Source organism: Dreissena polymorpha, chromosome 7 (genome assembly GCF_020536995.1).
Source record: "Dreissena polymorpha isolate Duluth1 chromosome 7, UMN_Dpol_1.0, whole genome shotgun sequence".
Lineage (NCBI taxonomy): Eukaryota > Metazoa > Mollusca > Bivalvia > Myida > Dreissenidae > Dreissena > Dreissena polymorpha.
The window spans coordinates 36,010,672-36,024,705 of NC_068361.1; the positions used below are offsets into that span (position 1 = coordinate 36,010,672).

Here is a 14,034-nt window from a genome sequence, read left to right on the forward strand (position 1 = left end):
GCCAATAAGTTTAGATCAAATTAAGTCACTTCTGTTTTGAATAAAAAAATGGCGAGTTAATTAGAATATGTGTCAATCGCGATCTTTTCACATTCTTGCTGGTAAATATAACCGTTATTAATAAAGTGAGGCGCGCACACGTTGTTATATGCACTAAATTAGATTTTAAAATGTTGATTAGGATAAAACCTTTTCATGTTAGACTTAATTATGTTTAACAATATTTAATTAGAGCATCGTTGATTAACGATTAACACTGATCTGATATATAATCATTGTTATGATATCTTAGTGATCATATTCCACATAGGTCCGCATTCTACAGTTTCTGTTCGCTGAGGCCCTTAGGAACAACGCTCGCCACGTGGTGACAGGGGGCTGTCTGCAGTCTAATCACTGCCGCGCAGTAGCCCTCACGTGCCGCCAACTGGGCTTGACGCCCCACATTGTGGTGGCAAGGGTGTCAAAGGTAAGCTAGAATGGAATAAAACTCTTTGCAAATTCTAAGTCGCACAATGGACAGGTAGCTGTAACCTTTCAATCAAGTACTTAACCCTTCTTTATATTTATGTATATAATATTTCAATATATGGCTTAAACGCGTGTAGATATAACTTAATTTATCATAGATTTAATTTTAAGTTTTAATTATTATAAGTAAACTCAATGCAAACATTAAAATTAGTTTATACAAACTTATATTGCAGCCTTCAGCAACATATGTCAAGCTTTTGAGTGTGACATTTTATAGCATTGAAGTTTTCAATGAGAAACGATTTAAAATTAATTTGTTTGAACCTCCCGCGGCCCTTGCTAAATATACGCAAATATATAGGTAGGGATATCATTGCACTATTATTATTGTTATATTTTTCATTCAATGTATTATGTTTACATGATAGGGAATAATAGTGAAATCACTTCTTGCATGTGTAAACACAGCCCATAGTGTTCATTGCGTAGTACATGTTTGAGAATTGAACTCAATATTGAAAGATTTTAACGAGTTTAAAACTCAAGAATTTTTCAAAGAACTATTTGTTTGTTTCGGCGCTAAATCGGAGGAACTTGTATCCAAAAGGTCAATAGCGTGTTCAAAGTAGAAATTAACTTTAAGTTTGAACACCTTAGTTTATTTACTATGGCGCTGTAAGTTCAAATGCAACTTGTATAACCATTATCTGCGAGTGAATTGAACATTGGGATTTTTTAATTAGATAAATGATTTGAAAATAGTATCACGGAGAGAAATAACATAGGTGAAAAACCAGAGCTTTTAGGAGCATACCGACGTCATAATAACACGCCGTTTTTCGGCGAATTGTATTGGCATATTTCAACGTATATGCGATACTGATTAAAACGTAAAAGCCCCATAGTATGTTTTCACTTATTCACTGCCATAAATTAATAATAGTGTGAAATTTCTTAAACAAACCGAATACTTTATGTTGTTGTATCTCACGAAGAAAGAAGAACTCGGTGCAAAAGGAAACGCCCTGCTGTATCGGTTGGCAGGAAGTCATCTGTATCTGTCTCCAACGTGCTCGTACGAAGCGTTCTCTCAGAGACTGCGCAGTCTAGCAGGTTATATCAGGTCCCTACGTGTTCTGAACTGTAGAGCTTAGAATCGTGCATTTACCAATTGATCAATGCTGGGTGCACACTGGTGTTACTGACATATTGCATGATAACGCATTGACAGTATGTATGTTTATAGTATATTATTTATGCTATTTTTGGTATGGATGTCTTAAGGTGTAATTGATATATAAATGGTTACCGGTTATAATGGCAGGAACTTTAAATGTGCTGTTGTTTTGTTTCTTGAACACGCACAACTATTTGTGCAATGCATTTTATATTAACTTAATGTTTTCGATATTTCTGACACTGCAACAGCGATAAGTACCGGGAGCCATGCTACTGTATCCCGCTTGGGGGAGCCTCGTCCCCAGGTATGTTCGCGTTCATCTCGCTCTTCCAGGAGCTAATTGAACAGGTAAATACGTTTCAGTAGCTAATACTGACCTGGTATCTCGTACGAGCACCTTTCCTATGCTATAAATATAACACACGCTCTAGCTGGGCTTGTTTGGCTATCTGGTTAGCGCAGTGGTTGGTTCTCGCGCGTTTAAAATAGGCGACGCGTGTTCAATCCTCATTTCCGGAGGCACGTGAATTTGGTTGGTGGTCAACATTACGAACAAGTGCGGTCTCCTTCAAAAACTCCGGCTCCCCTACCCCAAAACACAATACCACACTAAAATGGACCTTTTACAGGAACGACTATAAAGCTTGAAATTGCAGCCATAATTTAATTAGATGGTAATAATGACTCCTTTCATCACATAATGCAGCCTCAAGCGCGGAATGACCTCTTTGAATTTGAAATACATACATACTGAGATATTGACCAGGTCAGCGTCAATACAACACAACGTGTTATTGTTTGTAATTTCCACCATGCCATATAATAAAAAGTAGTCCGATATTTATTCCTTGTCAAAGAATTATAACACGTTTGAAGTTATACATCATGATATTTTTATTGAAATTATACCATGTACCTTGTGCGGGAGGTTAGACATAAATAAATCATACAAATAATTTAGTACGTGGTAATTGTTATGGGTATTTATGTTTTCTTTAAGTGGAACCGAAAACCGGATAGATTTGCAAAATGAGTTGTTACATGAGCAGTGTATAATGTATGCAATAGTAACGTCCTACGCTTTAATCTACCTTATTCTATTACGTAGTCTTTCACGTTGCATTTATTCTTGCGAATTGCGAACGTGTAGAGTATGTGTGTTAACAGCATTTCTATTTAACAGGGACTTTTTGACAACTTTGATGACATTGTCGTCTCTATAGCAACAGGATGTACAGCAGCGGGCATTGCTGTCGGTAACTATCTTACCGGATCAAAACTGAGGTAAATCAAATGTTAAAGATGTTTTTATTGATTACTGATTGTCCGCTATGGTTTCTGTTAATTTTAATGTTGATTCATTAGTTAATATTATATAAAGCTTATTCCAATGTTCAAATGACGTAGAAGTTGGTATATTATTATATTTTTTAACATAAAAACTAGTCTTTCTCACGTCATCGGACGCCATGCATACGTTTGTCAGCAAAACAGTGTAAGCAAAATAATGCCATGGTGTTAATAATATTTGCCAAAATATACTATTTTATTGTTAATATCGACGATATTAGTGTAGTACAGTCCCTGGGCACCTCCAGTGTGCAAAAAGAGTAAAAGCTGATTTATATATCATTTTTTAGGTAAATGTCTGAAGTGTCAGAAAATTTTGGGTGGACATGCCGCGTGATGGTAGGTTTTTGTAATCCAAGATGGCGTCCAAGATGGCCGCCAAAAATGATAAAAAATCCAGTTATCTGTTGTTCAGTCTGAATTTTCTGAATTTGAATAAGATTATTATTTTTTCTTGAATAAACGATGGAAAACATGTTTTTGTCGCAAAATATGTCACTTTCTTCCATATTTTTTTGACAAATATTAAAAAAAAATGACAAAAAAGTATCCAAAAAATGCGAAAAAAGACATAAAAATGGAAAGTGAGTGCAAACTTTCAATTCTGTTGCTTGTAATTTTATTAATTATTTCAATTTAGTACCTGTTTAGTGTACGGGCATCAATACTTTTTACATAGATGCTGTTTTCATCTAAAACGGACACGGCATTGTTGACTTATTTTAATTTAAAGGTGGGTGGGGTAATTATAAGGTTTAGTCAATTATGTTTGCAAATACTACAATTTTTTACCTTTGTTACATCAATTTTAATTCAGAACATAACGCATGATTTTATGTTTTTTTCTTAAAACATTTTTTGATGACATGAGATCTTCTTTTTCTAATTATGTAATTTATTGTGTTTGGTTGCCATGGTAACAGTTTTGAAATACTTCTAGTTACAGTTTAAGTGCTAAAAGTTTCCAATAATCGCTTTTTTTATAGTGTTATGCTATTAAATTACTTTATCGCAAAAAATATTTCAAATGAGATCACACACACACGATTTACGATGTTTAGTAAACTGTACTAGTATTCGGATATATTGAAATTGGGATAGCATTCAAATTACTGTTGACTATTGCATTGGTTTTTGATATAGAAGACACACTTTTATCATAATTAAGGCTTCAAAAATACGATTGACATAGAATCAATGAAGTTTATTAATGGATATCACATTGAGTAATTGCATAATTTATAACAAGCGTGTGTTAATCTGTAACAGATAAAAAGTAAATCTGTATAAAGATTGTATAACGATCACCTTATAATTACAATATACAAACAATGGAAAAATAAAATACTTCACTTATCAACGGTTCGATTAACGCAAACCATAGCTTGTGTACATAACTGTGCTGTTATCGAGTTCGACGAAGAGCCATGTACACGCATAACACTTTACACCACAAGCTAGATACAATACAAATATCTTGTTTTCAAGCTATAATCAATGTAAAATTTACATATCAACAAATGTGCATGTACTACAAATTTGCATTGAATATATGAAGAACATGAGGAAATCTGTAACAGAGTCAGTCAAATATATAATATATAGCATTATATTTTTTACATTCTAAATAATCACAATACAAAGAAGAAATATAACTTGAGTCACCAACAGTCGGTCGTCATTATTTTAGACTATACCTTAATCTTTATTAATAATGTAATGTTTACATAATTAACTATGTATATTAGGATTTCAACAGAGGACAGATGTATGTATATGACTGTATAATTATCACAATGTAATCACAATAAGTAATAAGACAAAAATATCAATCACTATAAGTAATAAGACATAAATTTATCAGGTTTTGTATATCTAACGAAACACATCTTTCTTGTAAGGACTATACCTTTATCATTATAAATAATGCAATATTAATATTCATTTAAATATTTTTCCCACATTGCAACAGGTGATAATTTTGTAAATTTTGTAACAAGTATTTGATTGTATAATCACAATAAACAAAAAGAAAAAAACATTTCATTCATCTTCATAATGTATAACTTACGCAAAAAAGGAGTCAGTTAACGTGATAATTCTTGTAAAGATTGTATGTTTAAACAAACTAAACTATACATGAACAAAACCATGACGTTTGATATGTTTGACATTATGTTCATTTCATATACTTTAACGTCATAACTGAATGAACTATATGTCAAATATGCATTATGAAGTGTAGTACATGAATCTTAATTTTGACAACGAATTCTGTCAAAAGATCATTTGCGATACATTCAATTTAAAGAGTGCAACCCGAATAATCACTATTGTTGGATGCTGTTGAGTTTACAATACCATTGGTACTGAAAGAAGTACATGTGGGTTCTTGCAGCAGCCATCTGATTTCCCACTTTTACACTTGCAGTAAAAACAACAAGGTACACCAGCTTTCCTGCATACACAACGCTTTGTGCAGGAACAAACCAACACAAGATTCTTTGGAACAAACACTTTTGGGTTTGACTGTAGTAAAAGTCCATCTTACTCTTCAAACCCATAGTCTGTGGGATTTGCTGTGACTTCAATAAGACAATGCATTTGCATATAGCAAACATATATGCATCTTAGTATGTGCAAACGTATGGCTGCACTTGTCGGCGGAAGGTCAGACAAGTCCATTGCTTTAATGGGTTGTTCATTTACTTTTCAGGTATATTTATTGTACCAAAACCAATGAATTTATCACATAGTACAGATGTTTTTATTAAATACAACGCAAAGTCACTTTTAAGTATTTCTAATAGGGCAGTTATGTAATTTTGTGTTGAATTCTGATTTACACAACCCACTTTTAATTTGAAATAAGTCAACAATGCCGTGTCCGTTTTAGAAGAAAAAAGCATCAATGTAAAGAGTATTGATGCCCGTACACTACACAGCTATAAAATTGAAATAATTTATAAAATTACAAGCAACAGAATTGAAAGTTTGCACTCACTTTCAATTTTTATGCCTTTTTTCGCATTTCTTTGATACTTTTTGTCATTTTTTTTAAATATTTGTCGAAAGATATGGCCAAAAGTGACATATTTTGCGACAAAAACATGTTTTCCAATGTTAATTCAAGAAAAAAATAAGAATCTTATTCAAATTCAGAAAGGTCAGACTGAAAAACAGATAACTGTTTTTTTTTATTATTTTTGGCGGCCATCTTGGACGCCATCTTGGATTACAAAAAACCTACCATCACGCGGTATGTCAACCCAAAATTTTCTGACACTTCAGACATTTACCTAAAAAATGATATATAAATCAGCTTTCACTCTTTTTTGCACACTGGAGGTGCCCAGGGACTGTACTATAACGTTAAGGGTTTGGTAAGGCGGACTCCAAACAATGTCTCTTTCTTTCTCACCTCCTTACCATTGCCATTTAAATTATTCCAGAATCCACGCAGTTTCTATCGCCCTAAGTAAGGAGGAGCTGACTAAACGTATCGACCAAATGTTGTCGGACATAGGACTGACCCTCGGTGCAAATGACATCATGGATATCATAGATGACTACATCGGAGAGGGGTATGGGACTGCTACGGAGGGGCTTTTAGGTAATGAACACGTTTTCCATTTCACGTTTCTAAACATATTTTTGCTTCTATCCTTGTATTGGTACGTATGGAATATGTCACTGGTTCCTTGCCTTGAAAAACGAAAGCTTCTGTCCTTATAAAATGTTTCTAGTTTTATATTCTAAAGGCCTAAATTAACACAAAGGTATTGTTCATTTCCAATGAGTGGACCGTTCCCAAAATACCAGCAATATTCTAAATAACGTTGTAGCCATTCCGCAAGAGATGATTCTTAGAAAATTCAGTTTTGTTGTTGTCGGGACATGACCTCACGCGCTCCCCCTACCCCTGATTTGTTAAGACGAACATCTCTGCTGCATTTCGGATGTCACTTTTGCGCTTTTCTAGAAACAAAAATGACTAAAATTAAATAAAAGTTTAAACAAAATATGATATCAAAAGGTGCAAGTAATGTGAAAAAATTAACTTAGAATATATATGCATTTTAGGGATTTCAACGAATAGCAAAATCAGTATTCAAATCTTTTGTAAAGTATTTGAATATTTGATGTTCAGTATAACATACATGTGAAAAAGATCGGAACGTTTATATTGTTTTATTATGAACAAAGATGCAGTAAAAACATGAACAACTTGAAAAACTATGTCTTTGAATGCATCGCAATAATTACGTTTCATAAAACTTACATATAACACATAACACAGCCAACGTGTCGATCATGTAATTGTTTATAAAAAAAATCAGGTACATTATACACGTAACACAGTTTACATACGAACATTCATACTTTAGCGTAGAATTTGCTGTCTAGATTTCCGCGGTAATTTTACGTTACTCACAAACAAATGCAGCCTTTTTACCCGCAATTTTAAAGGGAAAGCACAGTAAATCATGCGTGAGATCCATATGCGGGAAGATGTGTTTGAATAGTTGGCATTTATGAACTTAATACACGTCTATAAAAACAACTGACAAACAATAAAAACACAGGTAATCGAATAGCAAAAACAAAAACGAATAATTTTAATTATTTTTTAATTCAAATATTACCATCATTTATAAATGTGCTTGTTTGATATTATTTCATGCTGAAAGAGCGGGAAAAAATGAACTTCAGCCATAAGAAATCGTAAAAGAACCAGACCAGCCTGTACATTTTCGTAATATCGATAGGATTTACCCTATCAACGAATGTTTCGTCACTTTAGAGCGGACACATTATATGTTGAGCAGACAGCTTCAATGTACATTCTCGTCTTGAGCTACGCTGGCCACATATGGTAAAAGATTAAATTTCGTCTGACGTTGCTATTTTTTAAGCTTCTTAGAAACATTATTCAACATTCGGCCAGTAGATGCTGAGACTAATCATATATATGTGTATAATCAAATGAAGAATTGAGCAATGATAACATAAATTACGACATAATTCGTGGGGACGCTCGGAAGGACCAAATAATGACTTTATGAATTAAAGTGTTTTGTTCATTATAATTACACACATAATCAGATATTCATTTATTCATGTAATAATTTTAAGCAATCCGCCTATAAGGCTTGCTAGGTCATCACACATCCAGGGTACTTAACTTGTGATTACTTTGGTCGTGCATTTCTTTTTTCGGACATTCTTCCCAACCCCTGATTTAATCAGAGCAGTTGTCAGTTACTGGTATGAGTGCACTGTGCACTGGTAAACCAGCAAAACCAGGAAAAGTCAGATTGGGTAAATTTACCACATTGACATGACAAATACTTATGCAAAAATCGGCCTTCTGGTACTTAATGGCAAGGCAAATAATGTATGTACTGTGTTTTCGGTCGATCGGAATATTTTAACGAACGGACAGAGAGTGTGATGCTATTAACACGTATGTCTTTCAGAGCTTTGGTTAAAGTAAACCATATTTTGTTCTTATAACTTTGGTTAAGTTAAAGATGCAACATCTCCGTATCAATTTTCTCACACATCATATATTTAATTATAACTTCACACATGCGTTCTTGGTCAATGTGCGATGTCTTTGACCAAATATACTTTCTTGTCATGGTCACGTTACTTGTTTTAATGTATAAATGTTAACCTATAGTTTGCACACACTTATAAGGTACCACTTGAAATATCTCTTCGGGGTCATACAATCAGATAACTGACAGAAAATGTGAATTACTAGTATACTATAACAGTGGAAGAAAACACTAGCTTGCTGTTAAATGAGAGCTTTCGTTTTGTTGCAAAAATTGTAGACAAGCCCTAAGCATGGCCACGACGCTGCCAATACTTTTCGAATAGATAGATATTACAATTATTGAATCAAGATTAACGGCGTTTCCAGAAGTATAAACATCATTATTTAAAACAAATCAACGTTGTTAATAGCACAGTCTGTCCACATGGACGTCGCAGAAAACCACATGCTAGACATTTGCCTACAAAAATTATCGGATATCACTAGTAGGAGTTTGTACTTGGTACAACAATTAATATCACATACCGAAAGGCGTAACGATTTATACTTAAGTCTTAAGGAGTAATTCCCGTCACATTAAATTTGAATCCTGCAATAATTCAAAAAGAACTTAAATCATGTTTTTTTATTGACAAGAAATGTGGTTGGTATAGATAATGGGTGTTATCTAGAATCTGGTTCTGTGACAACCCAAAAGGTAAATTAAGCCAGAATGACACAAGCCGGTAAATGCATGTAGAGCAATATGAGAGCTTTGCACGCTTTTATCGTCGGGAAAAACATTTGGCGGCAATGAATGCATAGCGACTTCCAATAACAAGTAAAATAATACACCCGTGGTTTGAGTAACGCTGTCCATGACAGCTGTTTGTTTAAGTACAATCTAAACGTGTCAGAAGATGTGCTGTCAAAGTAAACAATCTCTTGTAACTTAAAGAGCCAGTCGGTTTATTTCAGAGACCATCACGAACGTGAGCGCTAACACAGGAATACTTCTGGACCCCTATTACACTGGCAAGGGCACGCAAGGTTTACTCGAGGAACTCAAGAAAACTCCTTCAAGATTTCAAGGGAAAAGAATCCTATTTATACACACCGGTATACTCACTTATGATCTGAAGGAAATAGGTCTATACAATATATGTATGCGTAGATCCATGACAGCCTGCGCATTTACACAGTCTGTGTTGAGCTACTGTCAACACGAAACCTTGTGTGACTGTATAGCTGACATGAAACCCTGGTCATGAGCAGACAGTGTACATGCGCAGGCTGATCTTGAACCACACTGCCTATGTTGCATAAGACTCTTTTTCACACGACGCGGCTGTAATGAATATGTTCCTGATCCACATTTTTGAGGAACCTTGCTTATTTCATAAGTTTTCCAAGTGTGAAATGCCCTTTGAAAAGCCTTACACGCATATTTATTGATGCACTTTTAAATGCATAACGGAATATACACGGGTAATCGTTTTTTTTTCTGCGTTACTGATTGTATGTGTTAAAACTAGTTATCGCCTAGTGTCGTTCATGATCAAAGACTTCATTATTTTGCAGGTGGTATATTCGGATTGTTTAACGGTGAGATGGACCGGGTGATGAACCTTCCGGGTAACCATGCCTACTACATCAATGAGTGGCCAGAGAAAGACATTCCTCTTGTTCAATAAAATACATGTTTTACTCATCGATTTTCATTTTAGTAGCGTTTTAAACAGGCTAATGTGGCCGTGGTGTAATCGATGTGGTGTCCGCCTTGCGACCGGGAGGTCACGGGTTCGATCCTCACTCTGGGAGCGTTCTCTGATCTTCCCTAAAGACACCAACTACTGGTTCTAGGCCCAGGAAATGCACTCGAGAGCGTTAAAATAAGCCTGGGGCGTTCGATCCAATCTAGCAAACATAAATAGGTTTAAACTAAACTGACAAACGTATGAACGCGTATGCCTCATAAACGGTAACCATGTGAACAACATCAATGTGTGGCCACGTGTCAGCGCAAGGCACACTCCGCGAGTTATATTGAATAATACGTGAAGAGGGGTCACGCTGATCGACTTCTGTTCATAGTATTTAAGAATCGGAAAAGACGAATGGCTTATCCCCGGTAACAGCAACATCATTAATGAGTGACAAGAAGAGGACATTCCTATACCCGCGACGAATTCACACCGAGATTGCCAAACAAAAAATGCAAAATTATGCCTAGATGAAGCGCTTTGTTTTTAATATTATGATAACGATACTATATAGTAAATATAATTGTTTTCTTCAAACTATTTCTTGTATGTTTTTAGATATTAGAACTTTACTATTTGATAAATATTATCACAACCATGAACACCAATGGTTAGCAATTAACTCTTGAATTCTTAGCAAATACCGCTTTACTTGTTTTCACTGCAACTACACTTGTTGTCTCAAGTTGACACTTAAGTTAAAAGTATATGCATATATTCACAGCCAAAGATTTTCCTGTGCACATTTATTTGCAAAGCTCAATATTGCATCACAGTTTATTTCATTCAATACCAACAAATATGTAGGGCATTTTAGAAAAAGAAAACACAAAAAGTAAACACGTTTGTAGTTCATGTATATTCCACAAAATTAAGTACCCATATAACATCATTTCCAAAGCTTGCTTAATGTGCGAAAACAAATGGTTGATTATTAATTGGTTGTTTGACGGCCCGAAATTCTAGGGCTTATTTAAACACTACCGCATTAGTTTCCTTTTAATTAAAAATCGCCACTTGCATATCAATCTGGATATTTCGATTCGAAACAAAACTTCAATGCTAGCTCTGTTGCTACAACACAAGCAACGCCACAGGACAACCTGGATTCCCACTCCCGGCGCTTGAGTTCAGTTGGTGGAAAATCTATTACTAGTCGGGTTTCACTCAAGGCGTCCCATATTCAGTCCCACAGGACGACCAAACAATGTATAATATCTGTACAAACTTTAAAAGTCGATTCAAATAAATCATATAAATTAAACTCGCGATACGCTCACACTTTCGTTTCTTGTTTAGCAAATAATGTTTAAGTGCTGCTACACACTCCGAGACAACCGCTTTTTACGGAGTACATATCTCATACACTTCGATATATGCACATGAGGTGAATGGATTATACTACGGTTTTATGCTGCTGTTGAAGTTTTTTACGTCGAAGGTACTGATTAAGTTTAATACATTTCCAATACGTGTGCTATTTATTATAATACTTTGGCATGTTCTCCATATGTCATACAATTCACCATTCCTTTAAGGAAATAAATAATCTATATATTCCAACATGTTAATGTGATGGTTTAACATATTAATATATTGGTATCAATTGTTTTAAAATAACGACTTATTATGTTAAATAAATCAAGTTTTAATCTATTCAAAAACAAGTGACCAAAAGACGGGGCCAATTTTGACCTCAGTGGCATTATTTGAAAAGATTAAGGGTGATCCTTGTTGTTTCAGGAAAATAATGTTTAAGTTATTTACAGATTTAGCCAATATAAAATTATATTAAAAAACCTTCACCTACCATTCACCATGTGAAATATGAAATTTCTGAAAGATGTATAGGGTAATTATGAGTGACTATATTGACAGCAATATACATGACGGACAGACACAAAACAATACATGTTCCCACGGTCCACCGGAAAAGCTACAGAGATGTTAGAAAACAATCCATACCGTCTATTTGTTTTCCATATTAACAACATTTGATTGTACAACAATAGCTTAAATTCATGCATGTCAATATACATTTACGAGATTGAGACAACAAACTTTGATCAGTACATTTTCATCACTAAAATTCACATGAGTATTTCTCTCTACTTTTAGAATACGTGTTATAGTAGTGGTAAACAAAACATGAGTCTAATGTATTTTTTTGACAATGGCACTAAATATGGGAAATGCTTCATTCAATTAACCAGACAGAAAAAAACGTAAAACAGTGTCAATACAGTATTAACACTTATCTTATTAAGGTATAGAGCAATAGTTACACATTTACGATTAAAACAGTAAGGTTATGATGTTGAAGATATATAAACAAGTTAGAGAGAGGATTAAAATATCATGTTATCAATACATTCCTGAATTCATTGGTAGGTGCACAAGTATTTAAAACGGCATTGGACAGTTCCCATAAACTTACCTTTATACAAAATGCCTTACCACCACTAAATGTCACTAATATTTGTGTGTTTTTCTCACAACTGCCACTGAGTAGATTAAATTTTTCTCATAAAACCATCTTTTCAGGGAACGTTGTGCAGTGCCCTTTGTTTGCCTTAACAGCGCGTTAAAGTACCCTTTTTGACGATGCTGCTTCAGCGAAGCAGCTCGTCTTCTAAGTTATCATACCATGAAAAGATTCTTCGAAATGGCGACCTATGTAAAAGACCAAGCCAGTCCGATTAAGATAGCTCGATTTTAAAGTTAAATGAACTGTATCAGAGTAAAGGAGACATTAAGGCGATTGTGGCCAGTTTGGATCCAGATCAGCCTGCAGTCGCTTGAAAGCTGTTTGCTTAAAAGCGGTTTTCTGACAATAACAAATAGTTTAATTGGATACTGATTTGACTGCCCTTTTCCTGAGACCTGGCTCAAATAAAAGAATTGTCATTAATCAAATGATTTTATTTCGAACATTAATCAAGTGCTTTTTTTCTCGTCCCTCGAAATCAATGACTCCAGCACTTTCGTGTTGAGAATTTAATACTGCTTAAGGCGATGATAGGGGTGTGAGAGATGTTGCATCATCCATTATCTCTCATGAAACGATTCAATAAAACCGAGTCGGCAAAATTTGACTTAATTTTTGGTTTGGTTGCTCTCGAGGGATCGAAAAATGTCAGAATCTTCCTAAAAGCCTAGTGGTAGAGTGTCGACTTTGATTGCAGGAGGTTGCTCTGCGGGTTTGATCCCCAGAAGCGACATTGAACACTAGCCAACTTTGTTATCTAAAAGACTGCTAAACCTGATATACTAAGATAATGTGAATTTTCTCTCACATGATGGCCATCAGTTATAATATAAAAACTCACAGCAGTAGTAAACAATGGGACAATAATTTATGAACGCATCTTTAATTTGACTTTGACACGTTGAATTTGACATGGCCTAGATTTAAATATGTGACTTGACTTTACCAGCACTCTTGTGACGGAGCTTAAGTGTAAATGTACCATTGAAGATCACCTAAATCCAGATTTGCTATTATGGAAGTATGGAAAGTTTTAAGGTTGTGACAAGTATTTAAAGCAAAAATTGGTCATTACCGAGAGGCCAAAACTGATCTATGACTGTTTTAAAACAAGTAAAATCAGTGCCCGATTTAGATTTCCTTACATAGTTCAATACAAATTAATTTCAGAAGCCTGGTAACAGTTTAACGTTAATGTTACCAATCTTTCAGACCAGGGCCTTGATTTTGAAAT

General features: G+C 34.6%; 1 protein-coding gene across 1 annotated transcript; it reads left to right on the forward strand.

Annotated features, from left to right (window-relative positions):
• Nucleotides 1–1,799: 1,799 nt before the first annotated feature.
• On the forward strand, nucleotides 1,800–10,257 carry LOC127838486 (uncharacterized). Its single transcript, XM_052366280.1, has 5 exons — nucleotides 1,800–2,002; nucleotides 2,838–2,938; nucleotides 6,457–6,617; nucleotides 9,528–9,668; nucleotides 10,131–10,257. The coding sequence occupies exons 1-5, from the start codon at nucleotides 1,961–1,963 to the stop codon at nucleotides 10,241–10,243; spliced, it is 558 nt and encodes a 185-aa protein (XP_052222240.1). The 5' UTR covers nucleotides 1,800–1,960; the 3' UTR covers nucleotides 10,244–10,257.
• Nucleotides 10,258–14,034: the final 3,777 nt, after the last annotated feature.